Here is a 25,650-nt window from a genome sequence, read left to right as displayed (position 1 = left end):
TGGGACCTACCCTACTCGCTTGTCAGGTTCTTCCCCATTCCTGCCACTGCTTACACTTTCCAAAGCTTTTCCTAGAAGACCACTTGCTCACCGCACCCCAAGCAAACCTTTTCGAGTTTTTGCCCCAACAGGGTCTCAGCAGGAAGCTCTGTCCCTTTCCTCAAGCAAATCCCCTGCACGGGCTCCCTGCCCCTACTCACCCCACCCAGGGGAACCCACTGCTGCTGCATCCGACCTGCAGCAGGCTCCCTCTGCACAGGAAAATCAGCATATTTTGTGTTTTAAGATCAAAAAACACCTTACAATGATACATCTACAGTGTTATTGATTTAATTGCCAGTGATAATATATATATATTTTTTTAAAAAAGCACTAAAACTTTGAGGATCTCCCACCACAACCACCTACCGCTTCTGAAAGCATATCCAATTTTGGTTGTAAACTGCCAAGTAATGGCCGTTCGTATCTCCTTAAACTACTGATCAAAACCCAGGCTAGAGGGCCTGGAGGCAGAGAACCACTCGGAATTAGGAGGAAATGGTGAAAATCAGAAAGCGGATTTCCTGACGGCCACGGTACTCTCAGCTCCCTTACAAAGCATGATTCTTGAGTTTCCCCACATCTCTTTTTTCCCCCACAATCTTTCAACTTACAGTAAAATAAGCTACATTTGAATGCAATGTAATTGAACCAGAGAAGAAAAACTTAGGCCTAATAAATTCAGTCTGTTCACTGAAAGGAAGAATTCCTTCTCCCGGCCCTTTTGGTGTACGTTTTTGCAATGCTGGGTAGCAATATTACTTTTGCTCAGAAACCGGAACCTAATCAGCAGACGCATCTTAAATAATCATAACAAATTCTGCGTTGAACTTCCACCACACATAACAACAGATTTTAGAGCGGCCCATTTTAAGGCTGGGAGCTGTTAATTGGAGTGTATCGTCTCAAACAACTTCAGGACACAAAAAGCCTTCCTGTATCCGTCTAGCAATAGCGGCACAGTGAGACTTCCAGGAACCTCACATTTGTGCAAACATCTGAAGCGAATAAACTAAGCAATTAAAAACTTCAAGCAAGTATTAAACCCAGAATCTCAGGATTTACCTTATCTGAACTTTTATGCCCGTGATGCCTGCCCGGAGAGGTTTGTGCGCTGCCAAGGAGCTGGGTTTTTGCACTGGAAATCCAACACACCGCCCAGAGTGCTTCACAGGTCACTGCCGACCATAAACCACCGCAGTACCCCTGAACATTGCTTATCCGTTCCCACGTGCTCTTGCACTTGACCGCCAACTCCCCCCATCCAGATTTACTGTCTCACAGCAATTGCCGTTAATGCTACTGTGCGTTTGTTCACGCTACCAAGGGGAATAATGCTGTAAATTCAGAGTTGTCACCTCTAGCTCGGCACTTTCATTTGAAGGATGCAGGGAAACAAGACCTCGCAGCTGTGAAACATCATTTTTAAGGACATGAGCAGCTGCGGGTTCAAAACCCCAAGCTGTCAGCATCGTGTAAGCAGCTCTTCTCGCTCCAGAGTAGATGTTAACAATGCTGGACATGAACGTCAGTGCATGCAGGTAAAAGCATCGCCATTCGCCAGGGCAGAGCAGCACTACAAAATCGAATGGAAATTGAGAAGAAAAAAAAAAAACAGGTAAAAATCACTAAAAAGCAGAACTACTTTAAAATATTTGCTCTTTTCCCCCTGTGCTCTCTCTGTGCCTGGAAGCATGTTGACATAAATGAAGACGCGACTTGTAGAGCAAGGGAAGCAACACACAGAGATGTGTTTATCTTCCCGGCTCCGTAACTTCAACACAGAGCAGCTCTGGCAGTTAAAGCTTTGTTTCAGTAGTAAACTACATCCTTAGAAATGGACAGGTTCACAGCCCTGAAACAATTCTCAGTATTTTGCTGAGCAATGGCACGCAACAATATTGTAGAAACAAGTCACAAAAATGTAAGTTCAAGAATAACCCCGGCAGTGGTACAAAATTCCCCGTGCTTGTCAATCCTCAGCTGAAAACATTTTATTTCAAAACCACAAACAAGTATTTGCTCTCCCAGTCCTTTTGATTTCAGCATACGGTGACAACTCAACTCTGCGTGATAGAATTTATGCCAAGATACTATGGATGTAATGAAAGATTTCATTCTTACACTCTTATAAAAAACTGAAAGAAGTTTTACTACCAAGTTTACCAACACTGCCAAGCCATTAGCTTCAATGTTTGTTAGCTTCAAAACAGTGCAAGTAACAGCCTGCAACTTTACAGACCTGCTTCTGTTTGCGACAGGTTGCCTGCAGATGAGGGCTACCTGCCGCTGACTACATCCGTAAGGGCATGCCCCCAAAAGCGGCTTTATTTTTCAAATGACATTACATAAATTGCAAAACAATACCGTTTGTTTCCCCCAACACACCATTCAACAACTCCCTACTTGCAAAAACAACTGTTGTCTTCTTATACCTTTTAATTAGAGTTACAAAATGTTTACATTAGAAGGAACAATGGCCACGATTTCTTTTCGAACAGCTCCCAGATCTGCTTCAACACGCCTGTGTATCTGCCTGACACCGCTTCGCGCTCCCCAGGAGCGGTTATACAACCCTGGTGCTTCTCCCGTGCTTTTTTTCAATATTTACGGGCCACATTTCACATGTAACAGTAAGGCACGTGTAAAACCCATTTGCCTCCATCCCATCACCACTTAGCTATCTGGTTTCAGAGCTGTGGAAAGAGCAGGCACGCAGATCTCGAAACACTTCAGTATAGTGCATTATTTTGTTGGAGTAAGTCATTTAAAATCACTTCTGCTTCCATTTGTAACAGAGGTCAGTGTCAAATGTTATCCAGCTTGGAAGCAAAGGAACAAAAGAAAACAGATGACAGATATGAACAGGTTCTTATGCTCCTTTTTTAAGTTTGAACTAAGACCTGTTGGGTTTGGAGATTTTATCTGAGCTTATTTAGTATAAAATATATATGTACATATATGTGTGTGATTTTTTTCTAAACATTTTGATTCATAAATAGCTGGCCTTAAAAAAAATCACTAAATTATGTGGCTGTCATACTGAAAACTGGAGTAGATGCCACTGCTGGGAGGAGCGGAGGAGTCCCCAGCTCTCCTCCCAAGAAAAGACAAAGCAGCATTTCTCAACATGGAGCTGAGTGCTCCCCAGAGAAGTCTGTAGTTCATAACTCACTGCTGAATTATCATCTCATACACTGCCCAGCTCTCACAGCAACCTGCAAGATGTGAGCGTTTTGTCCAAAGTAACATAAAAGTGCAACATCCCTGCAGCCACACACTGAGCTGGCAGCAGAGGCTTTTGGTGGCTTGTGTTTTATTTTTGGTATCTTGTGCTTTTTTCAATGCATATGCTTACTTTTACACAGAGCAAGCAGCTGCTCAGCAAGATCACCCTCCTGTGTAAGGGGGATCTATGACAAGAGGACATGCATAATAGATGGGATCCGCTGGATGTCAGCAGCAGAAGCGTGCATGCCGAAGGAAGGCACGCTGCTGCTTTTGGTGGTGGTGCAGTTGCAGGCATGACGCAGCCAGCTCCCAGACTCTAAAAATTGAGCTATTTTACATGGCTACTTAAGGATAAGGGTGAGTCACACCTTAAAACCATGGATTTCCCTGCACCGACTCTGTACAGCGCCTGTGGTACCCAGATCACTCGTAGACACCAAATGTGTAGATTTGTACTTATGGTAAATTAACTCTGCTCTACCCAGCGAATTTAGCTGGGGTGGGAGAGGTGAAGATAATATATCTCAGCCTAAGGATGTCAGTTCTTAAGGTCAATGGGAGATCACAGCTTTGTGCATGGGATAGCACGGTGTTCAGTACAAGGAAGTGTGCTGCAAAAGCACCCGAGGCTATCCAAAAGAAACTGATGGTTGCATGAACTCTTCTCTTCCAAACAGGGTTTTAATCTCAGAACCTGAAATATGAAAAAAAAAGAAAAAAAAAAAAAAAACAAGAACAAAGACTTTGGTGATGACACCTCACACATGCTCTGACATTATATGCAGTAGTGGCAAACTGCGTGGTTAAATCCTGACATGTACGAGGAGCCTTTGCACTGTAATACTCAACATCTATCATCTCCCTGGTTGGGTCAACGCGACCTTTCCTCTTTTTCAGAGGCATCAGTACCCACTCCCACGTCGCTCTGAGTGTTTTAATTTAACAAATTCTCACACCACACAGCTGCGCCTCCAGCACAACTCCATCGTGCTCAGTCCGTGAGCGCACGCACCCACCCAGCCAGCGCTGCCTGACTCATGTGCAGGGCATGGTGTGAGCTGATTTGTTATTTGATTTATTGCTGGTTTCCTAGTGCGAAGATACACCTTTAACCAGCAGCGCGTTTACCCGGAGCAATGAGACTGTGCTCGGCTTCTTTCGCAACGATTTACATTTGGGATCACGTACGTTCAGAACAAGCGCTCTATGTCTGGTGTAATTTCATTGAATAAAAAGAGATACAACACATCACAAGACAGCAAAGGGTTTGTTTGTTTGTTTATAATTACTAAGATTATTAACATATATTGGCTTTTTGGGGATATTAATTTTGTGAAATAGCAACACGAGGAGGAGTCTGGATGGTCTCCAACAAGACTCAGCACAGGAAACATAATATGTTCTATGTCAAAATGAACATTTTGCTTCAAGGCTTCAAAACCATGTTTATTGCTACAAATGGACGAATTTTAACAGAGATCATTTACTGGGGAGAAAAAAAAAAAAGGTAACTGTTAAGAGCATGAGCTATGCCAGCACTTGATTACAATCAAATCTCCCAAAGCTCCCTCTATTATAATATTACCAGAGCACTTCCACGCAGCAAATGAGTAAGGACAACCTCTCGTGCATGTCGGGAGGCTTCCAGGCAATGTGATGACAACACGTGATTCCAATGAGACCGCCAGCACTGAAGGACACCCGTCAACATGCAAGGCTACTTGACGGTAATGCTTGAGAACTCACTGCTCATGATCCTAAATCTAAAATGTAAACTAGGTAAACGTGCTGAAGTAGCTATTGCGTACGCTCTTGAACATATGGAATTACGAAATCTGTGATTTCTTAGATCTCTCACCCTGAGCTCGGGGCCAGCTGGCTCCAGTCCCTCTCCCACTTGCTTAAGAGGTGCATATTGCTAAAGCAGCCCGTGCTGCACATTTGTAAGAGCCCAGAGACACCAGGGCTTGTGAATGCTGGAAAAGCTTCATTTCTTGTGTGAAAGCAGATTGCCAAACACCACGAAACAGTGCTCAGATTCCGTCTTTTTCTTTTAGCCTTGCAAACAGCTGAATCATTGAATCCATTCAGCACTGAACAGGCTTCTCTTGAAGAGCTTTAACACTTGTAGACACAAAGCTGCGAAAGGAGACACTGCAGACACCAGGTGCCCCACTCAGAGGTATAGTGCTATGCATGAAGAGCAATTTAGCAGAACTGCAGAAGATGAAATTTAGAAGAAAAAATACTTTTTACATGACTGTGGATTTCTTTCTCTAGAAAGGAGGATGCCATCCTGTGAGTCCTTACACTCATGCAATTCGTACACAAGTCAGGAGCATCTCCCTCACCGGGACCGTGTCACCTGGACCAGCAGGAGGGCTGAAACCTCAACCCTTGGCCATGAAGGCAAGCAGGCCACCTACACCTGCTGACGCCAGTAGCATCGTCACCCAAAAACCAAACTGCATGCTCAACTCAGCCCATGACAGGGGAGCAGCTGGCCTTCTGAGTAACTGAGCATTTCCACGCGCCCCCACTCCTCGCCCGGACGAGAAGCAGAGCCTGTGTGGAGGCCCTCGGTCACACAGCTGGCGTCAGGGGGCCGCTGAAACCCACTCCAGAAACTTCATTTGTTTTCTCAGAACAAAACTCAAATTCTTTCTGGAAAATACAGCAACTAAAATCTACTTCAGTAGGGTCTTTGTACACTTGTGCGAGTGTGAGAGTGACAATTTAAAAGGTATATTAATTAATTAATAAAAGCCCATAAACTTTCAACCCTTAAGTGACTGCTTAATTTTCATTCAAGTGACTCCTCCAAATGAAGGTAACCTGACGCTGAGGACCATTCGCTGAACTCCTTAATTACGGACTGCTCCTGTAACTGAAATCCAATGAAATTCAATCCTGAGATTATCCAGAGCCCAAATACTGAGGGAGACTTCACCTGAAGGAAGCCATTGCAAGGTCAAACGCAGTCTCTTACCCCGTTACCCTTCTGCTCTGCATTTCTCTATATAAATGATATTTAGTTCAAACTATTTATCCAGAGCAGGAAGGACAAACCACCACAGAGCCTGCAAGTATCTGTAGGAACCGAACAATTTGATCCATGGGGCCCTGCAGTGGCATGGGACCACCAAAATAGCTCAAGCAGAACCTGCTCCTGAAGACCGGAGACCCACCGTGTTGGCTTCAACACAGGACCTAACGCAAGGCTGGAAAACGCAGCACTGAATTCAGCCTGGAAATACAGTGCACATTCTCAATAAAACCACTCCTCGTGGCGTTTACCTAGAAACGTGGCACCTTCACCAGAAGCCTGTCACACCGCAGCAGGGCCCTCTCTCAGGAACTCTGTCACCATCGGAAGGGGCTGCCGCCCCCTCGGGCACCTCACTCCACAGGGACAAGGCGGGGGCTCCTGGAAGGGTAACGACACACAGGCTAACGAAGCAGAAGGCCCCCTCTGGCCCTGGAAGTCCCAACGGCCCCCTGAGCCCCTCCTTCCACAGGTGTCAGCGCAGAGTCACTCAAGAAAGCGCTACCAGTGATGGTCACCAGCTCCAAAGAGCAGGCTTACAGACGTGGACAGTCATTGTAATGGCTTAGGACAAATTCTTCCTTCCGTCCCTCCGTCCCACCCCCATCTTCAGCTGCCTCTGCGCACCAGTAATCCCCAGTGGCCCAGCCCTACCACAGCACCGGCCCTGCTGGGAGCCGGGGACCGAGCACCCGCCTCTGGGCTCGAGGCCACCGCTGCTTGCAGGGGAGGGGGCCCCATCACAGATTTCATGACAGGACACGAATCCAACAACAGGGCTACCGCCCGAAGAAACTGCAGATCCTAAATGCATATCCTCACGAGTTTACCTACAGAATTTGACAAATTGCATTACTGCCAGGTCGCTCTGCCGGGACAGAAACCTGCTGACTTCAGGGTCTTTCCACCCAGGTCCTGCCTAAATGTGACCCTGGTCACCTAACACATTACAACAGCGATTATTCCCCCAAAGGGGACTGGTCCCATGTGTGCTCACCATAATACTTGAAGATATTTTTGTATTTGATAACTGTGGTACTCACACTGTGTACAGCAGAAGCTGGGCTGAGATAATTTTCAGGTGCTCTACCTTTCAGATTGTATTTGTAAATACCAAATTCTGGGCAAGCACCAGATTACTTTCTCAATTCATTCACACAGCATGAACTGTAGGATGTTTGCAAAGTTTTTACGCTTTGCACTTCCAGATGAGATACGAGGAAAAATGCAAATTGGCTCTTTAAAAACAAGAAAGGCAGATAAGGTATTTCAATGGCCAGTGCAGTCGGGATGACTCCTATTTATTTTTTGTACACAGTCCACCCGAATGCTAACAACCAAGCCTGTGCCCTGTGCAAGGGCAATAAAAAGGAAAGGTGCTATGTAAAAAGAATAGATTGAACAGTTTGCGCTGGACTGATAAAGAAAGAAGCAAACAGCACAATTGTATGGAAGCGTGCTTGGCTTGTGAAAGCTGACAGTCCATCCTTGTTAGCTCTACAGCTGCAATCTATTAAAAAAAAAAGAGGAGAAAAAAATGAGAACATTTCCCATTCCAGCTGGAAACAGAAGATTAACAAAAAAGGAGTGTCATTCAGTGCTCCTGATCCTCAGGTGATGCTGCTTTCTCTTAGGAAAGAACTTCAGTTGTCAGTTGTCTTAGATTGCAGTCATGTCTGGCAGCCTGTAAATCAGTGAACAGACCTGATTTTATAGGATTTGTACTTCAATGAAAAGTATATTGCGTATGGCAGACAATTATCTACTTAGATTTTAAACTAAATTATTTCCCCTTCTTCAAAATTATGTTCTGTTTTTTCCTGATACTGGTCTCTACACCCAGCTTGCTTGGCTGTAAGTTCCCACAGCGCGTTTCGTTTCTGCTATCGCCCAAATGCTGAATGCACATCTTCTCGACATTGTTAAAGCAGGTAAGTGAAAGAAAGTTTCACTAGCTGTTAAAGGTTTAAACTGGGTTTATTTAATGGTGTACAAACTCAAGATAAATATATCCTGGGCTACAACATTAAAACAGACAGAGGAATATCCTTTTAAACCACTACCAGAACAGTCTCCACTTGCAAACATATCCCACTCACAAACTACAGGCAGTGGGCAAACAGAAATGAACAACACTGGCAGACTGCTACCACCACACGTGCACTGATCACCATGCCCAGCACTTCCATTGTGTGCAATACAACTCAACTTCTTGTTGGGAATCCTGCCTCTGTAGCATTTGCAGGAATCCCATGACAGTCCTGCAGGTAGGTGAACACCTGGCCACCTGTATCCTCCTCATACGGCCAGACCACAAGTATGAGAACAGCACGGTTCTAAGAGCACGACAGCACCCAGACAGAGAGCACGCTGCCATCATCATTGCTGCACACCAAGCACCCCTCTTGGTTTGGTACTGCATGCCTTCGGGAACGGCTTGTGTAATCAGCATGCAAGATTAAGATGGCTGCGCAGAATTCCTTGATTACTGTCCTGGTATAGTGAATAGCCTTATTCTAGGACAGCAAAAAAGAAGCCCCAAGACAGACTAAAAATGTATGTGTGTGTGGCAGAGTAAAGGAAGAGAAGTTTATACATCATTTATAACCATCTGCAGACTATCTCCTCTTTTCTTCTACTGGAGGACAATGCAGATGAAGCAATGACCACAAATGAGATGCTGCTTTCTGATTTCCCTCCATGTTATGGAGTCAGTAAGGCGTGAGAACCAGGAAACTCTCTAAACCAGAGCCTTTGACACATGTATAGCTCATATGAGGGAAGTGGATGTTGTCATATAACTATCAATTGCAAGATACAGAGAAAAAAAATAGAGGGTGTAAACTAGTAGATGGAATTAATTTTGATGAAGAAGCTGGTAATGGCAATGCATTGCACAGGTGAGAAATAGCTCTGTTTCCAAAGGCAGAGAAGGCTGAGGAGAGAAGAAAGCCAAGCAGCAGCACAGTGAACTTCACAAATGGTTAAATCTAAATCCAAGCAGCCTGCACTTTCTCAGGGGCTTTCTAATGAAGAAATATGTCTAGAATGAGAGGAATAGGCCACAACAAGGAAGAGACACAAAATAATACATGCAAATCATTACAGATATTTGTTAATAGGTTTTGTGGAAATCTCTCCAGCTATCCAGTTTCAGGAAATTACTTCGCATTGTGTGTCCTTATGCCTAATAGCAGCGTGCTTGTCACAGGCATACACAGTCACTTGAAAATAAATCATCTAGAGGCACGAGATGAACAATGGTTATAATGCCATCTAAAATTGTTTAGTAAATGTGTCCATTTGCATAGCCCACCAGCTGCGTTTTTCCAAAACGCTGGCGATAACGCGGCGGCTATGTCAGCTGCTGACAGAACAGTTTTTTGTCCTCAACAAAAGCAGAATAATGAACTGCAGTTGTGCCGTAGCACGCTTTTCAAAACACAAAAGAATAAATGACTGCTTACTAAACTCAAAGCAGTCATTTTATAAGCTGTTTTAGGGTGAAATTATAATCTGTAATATCTCAATTTTCAGGGCTTAGTATTATCATTATTTAATACATACGATAGCAAACACAGTCCTACTCCAGCTCTACGTGTTTCCTTACCCCTAACATAGAGAAGTACGTGGCGCTATAATGTGGCCCGATATGACATTAGAATCACAAAAACTTACATTTACAAGGGGAAAACATGCTTTCTTCTGCACGGCATGCAGAGGGGATTAAAAAGTTGTGGTAGGCTGAGCTCCTTTTCAGTCAGCATCAGTAGCACAGTAGTGCACAAGCAAAGCTGAGAGCATGGCAATTAACCCCATCAATCTAAAAGGAACACGTAGGCATGCAGACGAGTCTTTCACTCGGGTACTTGCCTTTTGACCCGGCAGCTTTTCTTACCAGCATCAGCTGAACATTAGAGCACTTACTGCCTACTTCAGACCACCTTACTTGCGACACTTCAGCATTAAAAGAAAGTTACAGCACTTTAATGAGGGAAAAAACAGACTTAAGTTTCACCAGCATGGACCAATATTCTCCCTCCTCTAAATTTCTCATATTTCAGCCAAATACATCACTGATGCATCTCCTTATGGCACCTAGCTCTAAAAAAAAAAAAAAAAAAAAAAAAAAATCGATTTCCATTAATATAGCTATCTGAATGGATTTAAGTGAAACATAAGCCTTTGCTTTATTTCAAAGTTACAACCATTTCACCAAGCGTGCAATATTGGAATCAACATCCTCGGTGCCAAGTACGGATTACCGTCTAAAAGTTTCAACCACAGTATGAGTAAATTGAGATCGGTGAAATAAATCACATAAGAAACAGTAATTAAGCAGTTTAACACGACAGAGCCCACGCTTTCCTGAGAGGAAGATACTTTCTTTTCAGCAGGCAATTACCACCAGATATTCCCTTTTCAGCCTGGCGAAGCATGGCGTGTCTTTTCATAGAGAGGCTAAACTGCTGAGGAGCAGAAGGATTAAATGCAGCCGTATTTTACCACATCCTTACTAGAGGGGAAAGATAGACTTGCGGTTAAGGAGTCAGCAGGTCAGTGCTTTATTTCCAGCTCGGTGCCGAGCCGCCTGTGTGGTCCTGGACAAGCCAGCGACCTTCTGTGCCTCGCTTCCCCCGTTTGCTCAGTGGGTTAATTATGTACTTGACAAACACTGTGACATTTGTTCGTGGATTTGCTTTCTGAAGGGAGAAGGCAGCAAGGCACAGAAGGAAATTACCAAATTAAGAGGAGAAGGTGCTGAAGAGCAATCATGTTTTCCGAGCCCGCACGCTCCACACAAGAGGGAGGCACGGCTGTAAATATTTACGCTCTCCCCCTCTCTCCGCTGATCCACTGCATGCCCGTGGGTGCAGTTCCTTGATACCTTTTCACCAAGGCAGAAAGGAGGACTCCCCTTGTCTCTGAGAAGTGCTTCCAGATTTCCGCAGGCTCACACTACCGCGGCCGATGTCCCTGCCCGCTGCGCAGGACGCGGCTGCACGGCCGCCCGCTGGTACACGAGGAATATCCGCGGTTACCCTCAGCCAGGCTCCCACGTACCCCCTGCACCACGTTTTCCCCTACACCACGTTTTCCCCGTTGCTGCTGTGCTGCAGGTGGAGGCAGGGTCTCAGAGGCCGGGCTGCCAGATGGCCCAGCGCTGTGAGAGCTGCAGACGGCAGCGGACGCGCTGCTGCACCTGCGACACAGAGGTTTGGCTGCTGTGTATGCAGCACGGCGTACTTCGTTTCAATAAAACTGCACTGAAAGCCCAGCACCACAGGCACAAGGCGACTGCACACGCTGCTGAAGCTCACCTGTTTCACCCCAAACTACTCAGATTGAAGCTAGCTGGGGTACAACACGCGGTTGTAACCAATGGGTACATCACGGATTTGCTGCAGCACGGACAACGGGTACAGCGAAGTACTTCCCTCTTTGCTAAGGTAACATAAAGCTGTGATGAAAAACCACAGCCGGACGCTGTACAAGCACCGATTGCTGCAATTAGCACGGTGCCGCTGTGAGAGGACCGGCGCTCCCCGGGGAAGCACCTCCATCTGTGCGAGCACTCGGCTCCTCCGGGAGAGCCCGGCCCTGCTCTGCGCTCCCCTTTCACACCTGACACAACGGGGCGCCGACAGATACCTCTCCCCTCTCAAACCGCAGCACTGGTGGAGCAAGGCTAAGTAGGTATTTCCTACATCTTCCCCGCAGGATTCAACCGATGCCTCTGAAATGAGCCAAAAGACACTGCAGGTGTTTTCTTGAATCCTAACCACACCATTTATAGGCTCCCCCATTTCCTGCATCTCTCTACCCCTGAAGTTTGTTTGCACTTGGACATTTGTCAAAATGGAATAATTTTCACCCAAAAAAAAGCACCTATCACTAATTTCAATAGTGCAAAGTCCCATTAAACTTCTCCGAAGACGCTGCTTTCAGAGCTGCACACAAGGTAGGGAGCCTTTTAACTCTGTGTAGGGATGCAAAGCATTTGGTGTTTACCAACAGCTTGTACAGCCTGCATGCATACTCTTACCTCCACGTTAACCATCAAGGTAACTTGAAGCAGTTCATCCCATAAGGCCAGCAAGCTATAAAAGCCAGGAAGCTCCTAGAGAGCAGTACGCCGCGGCAGCGCAACCTCGCTGCGGGTCAGTCACCTCGCAGTAATGGTGCTGGTGCCTGTCCTGCACAAAGCAAGCACAGCTCCTCAGCAGTAAGTGTAGATGCAGATCTGGAAATTGAAGCCCACAGCAATGACCAGGATGAAGGTGTAAAGACACAAAGACAAAAAGCCTCCATGCTTTTAAACATTTTAATTTCAAGAGGGTTTTGCTAACCGAGTTCCAAAGGCTTCCCAGAGGGGCAAGTCCTATGACAGTACACAGCTATAAAGGCTACTTTAAAAGTGGTACAAAAAGCCAGCTAAATGCAATTGTCATCATTGAAGTGACCTAACAAATAATAAAACACAGACCTGGAGTTTTAATCAGTGGAGTTCTCCTATACTGAGCATAGCATGCATTAAAATCCGGGCTTTAAAATAAATAAATAAAGGAGTAACTTTTATCAGTTCCACTTTTTTCCTTCTGTGTATTTACATTACATTTCTTTCAAAATGACTCCAGTGTTTTTTGTTTATCCCTTCTCCATTTAATGGCCCTGGGCGAGCAGCAGGGCCGAGGAGCCCTGAGACGTGCCCTGTGCTGCCGCGTCACCGCCGGGCACGAGGAGAGGTCGGCTGCAAGGCTGCGGCTTTCTGAAAGAGCCTGGCAGCAGGAGTAACGATTTGGTCTGCAGAACGAATTATTTATGAAGATGCAGGATCCAGGGGGAGGACTCCACTGCTTTGCTTTTACATCTCTCATTGGATTTTAGGCCTGCTTCTTCAGAGGGAGGGAGGGGGGAGCTTTGTAGTTCAAACAGGTGGAAGAAATGTTGTCATCGGACATCAGGGTTTGATTCTGAATTTCCTCAGCTTCTGCAGGACAGACGTAAGCCCATGTTGTTTGCCTGCTCTAGGTACCAATTTCCAACATGCTCTCCTTCCCACGCACACTATAATTTATACACAGAAGAGCTGCACGTTGAAAAACATTACGAGGAAAAAAAAAAAGTACATCGTTCTGTTGCCGTCATCAGCAGGCAATTTCTGAGAAATCTGGACTCAGCCACCGGCAGGTCTTTGATCCAGATGCTCCGGACCACCCAGGACACCGCTCCACAGGCAGCAAAGCGAGGAGGTGAACAGCAAGGGGCTGGCTCCTCTTTGCCAGAGATGTTCCGGAGGGCACGAGATGGCCAGAGCGGCACGAGATGGCTCTGCGAAGCTCAGCTCCTCCTGCTCACCGGCTGTAGGCACAGCCGCACGGTCTGCACTGAAAGCCCACTGTCGAGCCAGAGCATCAGGTGAAAGAGATTTATTTATAATAAACTGTTCCATTTCAGAGCTCTGCTTCCTATGTCAGCTTTTAGTTTATACTGCAGAATAATGCAAAACAACAAAGTGAATTATTATTTGCTCTGCACTCGAGTTCAGAAAGGAACAACACACTTTTTGGAAAACAAATGACAGAAAAATTCTGGATTAAATATATATGGCACGCATCTGAAACATAATTCATTACAGAAAAACTATTTTTTTAATTTCAATATTACATACAACTTTAATCTCCAAAAGCAATCAAGAAAAACTGTGTTTTACTTGTGTCCCTGCTTACAACACCTTTGGCATTCACTAACCTTTGGAACCAACGCCTTTCAGAAGGCAACAAAGCACTGACACACCAAAGCAGAAGCAAATTGTGAAAGCATCTAGAGTTAGGGCAGCCTTTATAACTGTCTAATCGCAGACATAATACGTGGTCGAAGAAAGCAAAACACAGGCCACCTATAAAACACAACATACCTTTTACAGAATTAGCGAATATTAAAATATTTTGGATCTGAAATCATAACTCTCAGACAGAACAAGGAAAAACATCCTTCTTTTTACTTTGTCCCACTATGAGACCGAGCAAGTACCGAATTACGAAGTGGAAGTAATTTAGAACAAAATAAACCATTTCCTACAAAGTGCTCTCCAGTACAGTAGCTGCCTATGGTAAATACTGAACTACAGATTTTTCTTTTTTTTTTTTTTTTTTAAGCCAGAGGAGTAGCATCCATGCATAAGCAATTACACGCCCACCTCGAGAGCATTTTTAGAAGGGGGACTCCCAGGTGGGTCCATCAGACCTCCCGGTACCAGACCTTCCCCAACCACACGGCCCCACACTCCTCCCAGCAGTCGCTGCCCACCAGGGAAACACCGCAAAAAGCAGATTTGGTGTCAGCCTGAAGCACGCGATTGCCAAATCCGTTTCAGAAGTAGATTTACGATACAGTTCCCTTCAGCAGCCTGTTTAGGCTTCTCCAAATCCTAAAGGGTAAACAGCAGTACATCCAAGCTAATTACTCCGTATTCAAATATCAAAAGAATACTTAACTCAGCACAAATTAGCTTTTCTTATAAAAAAAGCTCTCCTTCGCTGCTGCTGTCGTTCTCCAGCTAGGGAATTCCACCCAGCAACGATGCCTCTGCTCCGGGGGGAGCAGGGCCAGGCCTTGCCAGGTCGGTGTTTCCTCAGCCCCAGCGGATGCGATGCCGGACACGGGTTACCTGTGGCCCCCAGCTCGGCACGGGGGCTTCCAGCCAGCACCAACCGCTCTGGGGCAAGGCCGACACAACGAAAGGGGCATCGGAAATTTACTTCAGACATCTCTAACAATAAAGGGGAGGTTTGCAAGACCCTGAATACAATAACATTTCACACATCAACATCTGGTTCTAGTTTACCGAAGCATTATGCTCTGGAGTGATTGCTGGACACACAGTGAGACCGCTCCATTGCCTAATACAACAAGCTCAATACCCTGTTTTACATACAGGGCATAATATTTTCTTTTTCGACCAGGCTGGATAAGTCTAAAACACTTAGAAGGCTTTTACCTTTTTTATTTTTTAAAGCAACAATTGAACATACAAGCATTTTGCATGCACAAAGTTACAGATTTTTAAAATCCTGTTCATTGGCTGCTTTACAACACAAAGCCCACACTGACAGGCAACACATTTAAAAGCTCTATTTATTTAGTCTAGTCCACCTTTTCTTGTGATTTCTTAGTTTGGACTTTCCAGAACTGTAATAGGCACTGTCTATTTATGCTGGGTTTTATGAAGAAAAACTAGAAGAAGCAACAAAAGCTGCTGTAAAGACAATTCAGCGAGAGCAGGAAATATTGATCTTCTCAAATTAGTATTCTTAATGCCAAAAAAAAGAAAAAAATGATATTCGGTATAGGATTGGGAAATGACACCCTGCCCTACCGGCAGGGAGGACCCTCCACCTGAGGACAACGGGGAGCCCCCCGTGCTGGGGCTCTTCCTCCCCTCTGCCCCCGCTCCCCTTGGCCCTACGGCGCAGCAACACCTTTGCCAGCGCGACAACCAAATCCCCGGGGACACACCCTCACCTCCATCCGCGCCCAACGCGCCGTCGGAGCGCCCAGCCTCCGGCACATGCCTCGGAGGAGCGTTCACGGAGAGCCAAGCGGGAAGCTGGGCGCAGGCGAGGCGTTTCCAGAGCTCTGCGCGGCCAGGCTGCGTGGCAGGGCCCGTCGGGCAGGGCTCCCGTCGCCTCCTCGTACCGCGGCACAATTCCTCGCCTTACCTCAGCCCCCGCTGCTCTGTACTCAGACAGACGTTTAACCCAACAAATGAGAGGTACGGAGATGACCGTTCTCCAACCAGCCGCATTATTACCGCTGCGCGATGTTTTTGACTTTCGGCAAAGAAAGGGCTTACTTCGGGCTAACAGTTTCTCCAGCAGCACGGCGCTGCCAAGAGATGGGACCAGCTTTGAGACGGGTTAAATGCTTTTGCTCCTCATCCTCGGTGGCAGCACGGAGGCCGAAGGCTCCCTGGCCAGGGGAGGCTGCCTGCCTTCCCCCCGCGCTCGGCTGCGGACAAGCAGCCTCAGAAAGGGACAGCACAAACAAACGCACGCTTAAAAAAAGGCAAATAACATTCGGTGCAACAGGTTGGGGAAAACAAATTAAATCGAGCCCTGTTGCTCCATTTAGCGGTTTATTAAAGAAGCTAAAAGTTCTGAAGCTCCAATTTATTTTTTAAGCTGCCACTTAATATGTTAGGGCAACATCAGAGTCATCTCGGCGACACTCCAGCATGCCTGCATTTCTTCCGTATTTCACAAACTTCTGCTCAGGAAGATCCTGAGAACTGGAACAAAGTAGCGCTTCTCGTTACACGCACAAAGAGGTGCATCTCTGCAAGTTTCTCACAAGTAGGATATTGCTTCTGACATTTAATAGGGAAGAAAAAACTTTGTGGCCCTTGCCTAGGGGAATACAGAGTAACTCAAGAACTTTGAAAGCACATGCAAAAAAGATGGGGTAAGGTGAAACTACTTTTTCATTTAGTAAGTGCGGCTTAATTTCTTCAAACAAATGAAAACACCTAAGTGGGTGCGCACACAAATATACAGACACTCCCAAGTCCTATCTCCATTTAAAACATTTCATACCCACGTAACTTTCTTTCTCCTATTAGTAATTCAGCAAGAATACCAGAAACATTTTAAATTCCCATCTGAGTCTCTGGTTCAGTAACGACATGCATACCCGGAACAGAAATCCTATAAACGTGGCCACTTAAAAAGAAAACTGCTAACGATGTACCAGCTCGCTCCTCCTGCAAAGGGCTCTGAATCTCGCTGCATCAGCAGCAGGCTGAGCGTGACAGAATGTGGAAAGTATGTCCAAAAATGTGACATCACTTCTCCAAAATGGTGTCTATTTTCCCTACCAAGTCAGAGATTCACTACTTTCAGTACACCTATTAGCACAAAAGGGAAAAGTTGCTAGAATAAATTCCCCAGGTTTCTTTTTTTTTTTAAAAAAAGCCCTTTGAACGACAGCTGTGGTGTCACTGAAGACATATTTTTAATCCACTTCCTAAATGGACTGCTTACCTCTGAGTTAACCAGTTCCTTCCTACCTTCAGCTCCTTTTATTTGTCAGTGTGTGACTCATGGCCTTGCTGCCACACAAGCTCCCATTTCCTTTGTGTGAATGAAACAGTACCAGGAGTTGCATCCACTTATTGCCCCGAAAGCTTTTTCCCTTTGCCAGTCTCTAGGGCCATCCCATGCTTTTATTCCTCCCCTCCAGGAGCCCGTTCCTCTCCCCAGTCCTTCTCCTTCTGCCAGCCCAGTCTCCTTACCACAGAAGTCCCGACGAGGCAGGCGGGACGGCGGGGAGGCCGGACGAGCCCCGTGCTGCACACAGGAGCCTGCAGGCGGGCCTGGGGCTCTCAGCACGCAGCAGGGACACAGCAGCAGCCCAGGGCCAGCTCTGCGGGACGCCGCAGCGCGCCCCCCGCGCTCAAAAATATTTAGCCTTGGTTAATTTTCCCTTCCGTCGGCAACCTGAGCCCTGAGACACGGCGCACCATCCATTTGGCCATAATTCAGTGAAATCAACAGCCCCCGCACCTCATCAACGCAGGTGCTTTTGCTGGGGTGCGTGCCTGGTGAAGCCCCTCGCCTCGCACGGCACTCAGGGAACCGAGTTCGGGTCCAAAGGCCCTCTGCATCAACGCTTCCTCAAGCCACGGGCGCTTACTGGGCACTGCAGACGGCGAACCAGAGAGGCCAGGCACTGCACCTCCAGCCAGACAGGGAAAACTCCCGTGCACGTTTCCAGCAGGCCTACATGCAAATAGAGCAAACGGGAACTCGTCCAAGAGTTTTCAGTCGGGAGGCATTTCGCCTTTTGTTTAGGTCTAACTGCGTTACTACGTTCCGATCGCTCCACAACGAGAAACTGAAGTGGAACATACGTCACCCTCACGTACCTGCTACCTGCTTAAGAAAAAAATAGACTAAGTGCAGCAAAATAATTATAAAAATTATCTCTGATTTAACAAATACCTGGAACCAATTTGAGAAAATAGCTAAAGCTACCGGTTGAAAACAATGTGACACTGCTACAACAAGCAAAATGAATGTGATTATTTGAAGAACAAAAGCACCATCTTGGCCTCTCTTTATTTAAAATGACTTTTTCCTGATTTCAGAATTTGACTCATTTCCCTTTCACTAGCAGTATCAGTCCTTCTGACAAGTGCTGTGTACATCTGTGCTTGCTAGCTCTCGAGTATTCATTTTTTCTTTCTCGTTTTTGTGCAGTTCCACTGGATTATGTAACTTCCCTCAAAGGCGGTTTGGTTTGCTGGATTTTTTTCATCTGTCTTCCAGCACCAGATTTGCTGAGCATTACAGTAAAATGACCTCAAAGAAACAAGGAAAATATATACTGTATATTAAAAAGGAAACAAAAAACACAGATGCTCTAACGTATCTTGCTGATTTTTTTTAATACTTTTTTTGCTCCACTTTTTATTTTCTTACTGCTCACAAAACATTTCTGAGTGAGAACATCTGTGCTATGCTCTGGATTTATGTTAGAAGAATTCCACTTTATTTTCAATATACATAAGCATCGGTTCAGCATTGTTGCATGTTTTATCCATTCAATTTCTGCTGGGATGAAAAGGTTTGTTTTCCTTTGAAGAACCAGGAAATTGTTTTAAAGCTACATGAGCCATATTCTGTATAACTAATATCGTCAACGTTTCTCCCCCATTTACTCCACCTTATTTTACCAGATTAAATGCGCCACAACCAAAAGATGTCATAGTCTGGTACAACTGAGAAAGTGTTACTTCCAATGGTGTTTTTATAACCCAGCTACAACATCTGCAACCATTAGAACTGAAGCCGAAGTGCAAGAAACTATGAGAGTCAGATGGTTTTCCACTGGTCGTGGCTATCGCCCGAGACAAGAAAGGCTGGCAGCTCCCTAAACCCCAAATTACAGACGGGAACCACTCACGTAACGTGCTGAGCGCTTTCACAGACTTCCACAACTTCTTCCACGGAGCCGCAGGCACCGGGCTCGGCAGCCCAACAACGCTTCTGCTCGTAGTGAAATCGCTCGCAAGGCTCTTCCACAAACGTACGCTCCACTTCTGTCATCAGCGAGCGATGCTTAAATATTGACAAACCACATAACGCTGAACCTAAAGCGATGACACACCCCATCCAGCTACAGATATGTATTGCTCACATAAGCAAAACAAAGTAATACCACACATACCCTCCACTGAAAATACTTCCCAAGCTGAAGGACTTGCAAGCTGTCCAGCTTTCGTGCCCGGCTTGCAGAGCAGTCTCCTGTCCTGTGGGCTCGGCGTTTCTGCACAGCAAGGTCCGGGTGCAAGGGACCCACGGGGCCACCACCACACCTGCGGGCTGAGCCCTACCTCTACCCTGCAGCTTCTCATGCAACGCAGGAACCCATTGCAGCACTTTTCCTTCTTAAACCAGCAGCTCTCCCCCGCTGTCTGTAGCTCTCACCAGGCCACAGCTGAGCGAGGTACCAGTCATCTGGGTTTCACCACCACTGCCTGGAGCACAACATCAGCAACGAGGCCGAGAGCTGGCTCCAGAAAATGCCCTGCGGGGAGCCAGGGCTCTCCTGGCTGAGCTCACGTACAGCATTTCAGTGCCAGCCGGCACATACCACAGCAGGAGCAGAGAGACTGCATCCCCACGCTGTCAGCTGGAAGTCAACGGTCAGCTGAGCAGCAGGGGTGAGGGGGTTTTTTCAGGTTTGTGTCATGGACCTTTTTGGGGTGGAGAAGGTTCGTGCACATTCTGGAAATAGCCTGTAATGCTTCTTTCTACTTAAAACAGTCTCAAGATTTAGAAAGGTATCAACAAGAAGTCAAATTTAAAAACAAAAGTCCCTGCTAGGCTACATGTCATTTACGCCATTAGTGCCTGTAAGCGTTTTCACTGTGACTGCAACGGAGTGTCCCTGGAGGAGCCAGCTGCACATGCACCCAAAACCTAGCGGACAGTCTTAAGCAGGGAAAACACTGAGATCAATACAAAGTACACATAAAATCAGTAAATTTTCATAGTGACCCGCTCCTGCGTGCTCTCCACCATGTAATAGGACATAAAAACCATCCCTCACGACATGCTCACAAGCAAACGTAAAATTGTTTGCTCCACTGAACATGAGAGGCATGAAAGTTGTCACTGCATCTGCAAGGCAGCCTGCTGCTTGGCAGCTGGTTTTTAAGCAAATAATTGTTCTGAGAAGTCCTGTTCAGCTGGCACTGGAACAAAAAGAAAAATTCAAGAAGAGAAGAGAAGTGCGTCGCACTTTCCCTAAGACTACAACCTTCCCCTCACGCTTCCCTGCCAATGAATTTCAGATCTACCAACGAGGTGGAGCTCTAAACTTTGGGCGGCATTTGACACTTGTTACCTTTGCTTACACGACCAACTTTTTTTTGAGTTCCGGTCCCGTATCAGCAGCTGCCTTCAAATGCTATCAAGGAACAGATTACAATTACTTCTAACAAACATTAACGCACTGCGGTTTCTAAATTAACAATTCAAGCATTGTTCCCCACGGTATCGCAATCCCTCCAACATTTAATCTCCCACAACCTTTTGGTGAGGCTGAGGGGAAAGGACTCTCAGAAGAGGTCTCCTAAAATATTTTTGGTTCCCTTGGAGTTTTGGTTAATTTTCTTAGTTCTCCTAGAGCACTGGTGTTACACGCAGAGCCTACGAGCACTACCGCAGGCTCACACGGTCTGTGGACACTACCGCAGGCTCATGACCCACAGCACATCAGACTGAACAATCACAAAGAGCCTGAACAATCCCTGCAGGAACCGAATGGGAGACTGAACAATTTATAAATCCAAAAAACTATGAATTCCCAATTCATATTCTTGTTTACTGTGCTCATATACGTCACACAAACACGTCACACTAAAGTAAAAAACTGAAAACTTTGTACCTACCATTGTGTATGCATGCCTATTTACATTTGCAAGAAAAAGTAGTAAAATGCTTATATCTCAAAAAGCTCAAAACCTACAAAGGTTATGGCGACAGCAGAAAGTTACCAATAAATAAATAATCAAAAAATAAAAAAAAAAAAATCAGAAATATCTCTGACTGCAGTCAGGTTAAAAAAAAGCTACAGGATGTGCAATTCTTTTTGACAAAAGGTTACTCGATGCATTCCACCCTTACATTATTTTTAGGAAAACTTTCCACCTTTTTACATTAGGTTACAGTCAATCATTTGCTATGTTTCACAAACGCCTACCTGTCTGTTCCCTTTTGGGGTAGCTGACAATTTCTTTCCATTAATGATATGAAAATCAAGTGTGGCTGACATCCCTCTCCTCAAAACTCCTTCCTACCTTACTCCAGCAGTTTTCTGTCCTCAGAAAAACTGACAGAAAACCATGAGCAGAACTAAGTAAACACACAAAACCTGCAAAGCCTCTGACCTCCCCAACGAGTGGAGTTTGGGAAATGCACCTAAAACTTCACAGGCCAGCCGCCACCTGAACAAACCGTACTCGTTTAATGCTTACTGCAGAAACTGTGCCAGAGGCTGCACCAGTCCAGCCCCACAAAACATCGTTAGTATGCCACCGTGCAAACAAGATTTCATGGAGTGTGATCGATTTTGGCCACATCCAGTTACTCTGGACAGCTGGACTCCTTAAACATCTCTTTTCACTTCTTCTTTCCCCACAAACACAGCTCGAAGAAAAATGGAGCACACTTCAGACACGAAGCTTCTCCTGCACTGTAAGCAAAGGATCAGAAAGATTTCCTGTACACACTGCACGGATCAAGCCCCAAGCACAGCCCGCCATATTAAGTTGTTCCGTACTTAAAGATTTAGCATTGAGAGCTGTGTTAATCCGTACTGATTTTTTCTGCTTTGAGATTTATGCATCCTACGCAAAGCCAGCAGCACCCCCAACAAACTGCAGTAAATTGTGCGCTATCCATACGCTTTTCAACAGTCTTAACGTTTCACAGAGAGGAGAACCTTACTATCACCTTCCTTATTTTTGTCCGCATTCCTTCCGTTCCCAGCACGTCTACTTAACCTAAATAACACCAAGTCGAGAAAACTCGAACCGAGGTCAAAGCTTGAAGTTACTTGCTCGTGGCAGCCTGCAAGCACGAAGCCTTGCTGTCTCGCCACCGCTACCCAGGCAGGGCAGCTTACTGCTAACCGTAACCTGAAAACCACAGCAAAGCGCGAGGCAGGCTCAGAGCAGCTGGCACTTCAGCTCTCGCGTGCTTCAAGTGGTTCTCCTGCAGGAACTGCTGCATAAAGCAGGCACGCTCTTTTTTCGCAGGATGAGAAACGCTGTTTTTCCTGTCAGTATGAAAACCATAAACATAATTAAAGGATTCTGAATAATGTTCCACCAGATACGCTTTTTTCCCTAACAGCACAGTCGTGGTTAAGCAGAGCTCGGTGTCAGCTTGATGCCAGCTGCCAGATCCTGCCTTCAGATGTGCCCACATACCTTTACCCTGGCAGTGCAGGAATTACTTTGTTTCCTCTCTGTCTCTTTCTGAAGCAAAGACTTGCTCAGTTGCTACACTAGCACAGACACCAACCATCTAAGTGCTACAAACAGACAGCAATCTATGAAACCCTGCCACTGAAGCCATGTTACGCTACAGCGAGCACAGGAAACACCAGGATGGGTTTGCTCACGAGGCACTGAGGAGCCGTCTCCTCGCTGCCACACATCGCCGTGGAAAAGCTTCAGAAGTTAAGTTAAAAGCAAGGTGTGACAGTGCCTATGTACAGCACTCAGAGAAAAGCCCGTGGACTCTGCTTACTGTGCTTTCAACCACACTATTTCCATATAATAGAAGCAATCTCAGTAATTATGACTACCTCAAGTCCATACCGCTGGCATACAGCATAACCGCCATATAAATACTAATAAATAAAAAAAAAAAAAACGTGTCATTTGAAACCCCGGATTGAGAGCTCTGGGGACGGGGGACCAAGGGGCAGGCCAAGTCTGTCCGCACATCTGCAAATGGTCTTGTTAGTAAATACACCAGCACGGTTGAAGAAGAGTTACATCATAACGTTTTTGTTTTTCCACAGGTGGGCCATCTCCCTCCCGGACAAGCCGTGCCACCTGCAACCAGAGCCCTTTCCCGGTGACCAGCACGCCTTCCCTCTGCTGCAGTCGCTCCCAGCCTCCACATCACACCGCAGGGCCTTACCGCCATCCCCGAACTCCATTCAACGGCTGGAAGCAGGAACGAAGGTCAGTGGCACCCGAGCTACCTCCCCGCGGGACACAGGTTTGGAACACGAGACATCAAAATAATGAATCCTTATCAATGCCGTAACTCTTAAAAATGAATTCTGCAAGCTCTCCTCATCTGAACGCCCCGATGAAGCACGCAACACTCCCCCGGGGGACGTGCTTGGCTGCTCACTGTTACCTGAAGCAGAGGCACTTTCGCCCACCGCCTCACCCGCGCACGCAGCTCGCTGCGCGCACCGCCGCAGCGCGCAGGTAACAGCTGGTGTGCAGCCATTCCCTAGCAAGCTGTTTTATTCCTCTTCCAGCCAGAGACACAACTGCTGCAAGAGGTGTAATAAAAGCGTATCGAGAACATTTCCTGGTTTTTCCCTCCAAAACCATGATCTTCAGGAATAAAGCAGGGAGGTGAGGGGAACGTCGGTTACTTTTCTCCCCGCAGCATACAGGGCTCTAAGGAAACCAATCTCAAAAACTTTGCTGGGAACCCCCTCAGACCAGTCAGTACTATTCACAGAGCTCCTCCAGCAGCGAGGCGCGGTTTCAGTGAGCCTCCAAGTCAGCATTTGCCAAAACAAAACGTCCAGATTGAGTGAAGACCACCGGAATGGCTAAGGAAGCGAAGCTTAATCCACCACTTGAATGAACCAGGTGGAAAAAAAGGGAAGGGAGCTTGCTTAAGTTTCCCGTCCCAACAAACCGGCTGACTGAGAAGTTTGCAACAACAACGTGCAAGAAAAAGAAGAAGGATTTTTAAAAACGGGGGATAGAAGCCCCAGCAGATCTGCTGCGGAAGGCAAGCCGAGCGTGCTCGCACCGCCGGAGATTTCAACATGGGGCTGAGGGAGGCCGGCACAAGCGGGAGCCGGGACCGGCCCCTCGGCAGGCCGGGGCCTCACGCACCCGCGGAGCCGCTCCGGCCGCCCCGGGCCCCTCAGGGGGGCTGCCCCCGGCCGCCGTCCCCGCGGGGCCTGGAGGGCCGGGAAGCCTGGGGCTGGATTTCCAGCGGCCCCCGCGCCCGGCCCGCAGCCGGCCGGCCGCGCTCGGCGCCTCGGCCCCCGGGGCAGAGCCGGCACCGCGCCGGGGCCCCGCGTCCCTCCGTGCCCGGCCGGGGACGAGGCGGCCCCCGCGGCTCAACCGCACCCCGCCGGGGGCCGCCTGCCGCCGCCGGGCACCGGCGAACAAAGGGCGGAGCGGGGCAGCCCGGACTTTTCCCTCCCCGCTCCGGGAAGCGCCATATTGATCGCGGGCGCCGCTCCCCGCGCCCCCCTCCGTCTCCCTCACCTTGGCGATCGCCTTCTTGTAGCGGGTGACGGCTTGCTGGATGAGGCTGAAAACTTTCATGTTCCCGTCCCCGCAGGGCACGACCACCCGCGTCCTCCCGAAGCACACCGTGACTTTCATCCTGCGGGGGTGTGCGGGGGGGTGCTCCCGCGTCCCTCCGGCCCCTCGCAGCCTTCCTCCTCCTCCTCCTCCTCCTCCTCCTCTCCGCCCTCCGCCACGGCCGCCCCCCGGCGGGGCGCGGCGCTCAGCCCCCGGCCGGCCCGGCGACGGGGGGACGGGGACACGGCAAGGCGAGGGGGCCCGGCGGCCGCCTGGCTGCGGAGGGGGAGCGGGGAGCAGCCGGGGGCCGCTCACATGCCGCTGCCCGCGGCCACCTGCTCGGCGCCTGCCCCGGCACAGCGGCGGTGGCGGCGGGCGGGGCGCTGGCGGCGCTGCCTCCCCGCTCCGGAGGCTCGGGGCATTGCAGCGGGGCGGGGGCAGCCCGGGAGGACCGGCGGGGAGCCCCCCTCCGAGCCGCCGGGGGCCGGCGGGGGGCTGAGGTGGCGCTGAGGGGCCGCGCCGGCGGGCCGCCGGGCTGGGTCGGGGTCCCGAGGCCGGGCTGGCGCTAGGGACCCCGTAAAAACCCCTGCTCCCCTCGGCCCGGTGTGGTTCTCTCAGGGAATGCTTGGCACAGCTCGCTGCGCCTTGACCCAGGCAGCTGCCTGCTAGCTGAACCGGAGAACCGCAAAGTAGCCCCAGTTGGAAGGGGCCCGCAAGGATCATCCAGCCCCCGGCTCCTGGGTCC

General features: G+C 47.7%; 1 protein-coding gene across 16 annotated transcripts in view; it reads right to left on the bottom strand.

Moving 5' to 3' along the window:
• Positions 1-25,281, bottom strand: part of PARD3 (par-3 family cell polarity regulator) — a 447,799-nt gene extending 422,518 nt beyond the window's left edge. For 7 of the 16 annotated variants that reach the window (XM_066991500.1, XM_066991503.1, XM_066991501.1 and 4 more), the window contains exon 1: positions 24,867-25,277. In XM_066991500.1, the coding sequence (XP_066847601.1) occupies positions 24,867-24,986 (120 nt within the window). In that variant the 5' untranslated portion in view covers positions 24,987-25,277. Of the gene's footprint in view, positions 1-23,538; positions 23,560-24,866 lie in introns of those variants that run through there. The other 9 variants (XM_066991517.1, XM_066991514.1, XM_066991515.1 and 6 more) reach the window with 4 other exon arrangements.
• Between the last annotated feature and the right edge of the window lie 369 nt (positions 25,282-25,650).

The sequence above is a fragment of the Anser cygnoides genome, chromosome 2 (genome assembly GCF_040182565.1).
Source record: "Anser cygnoides isolate HZ-2024a breed goose chromosome 2, Taihu_goose_T2T_genome, whole genome shotgun sequence".
Taxonomy (NCBI): Eukaryota; Metazoa; Chordata; class Aves; order Anseriformes; family Anatidae; genus Anser; species Anser cygnoides.
Note: the sequence above shows the minus strand (reverse complement) of the source record. Positions and strands in the feature narration are given on the sequence as shown.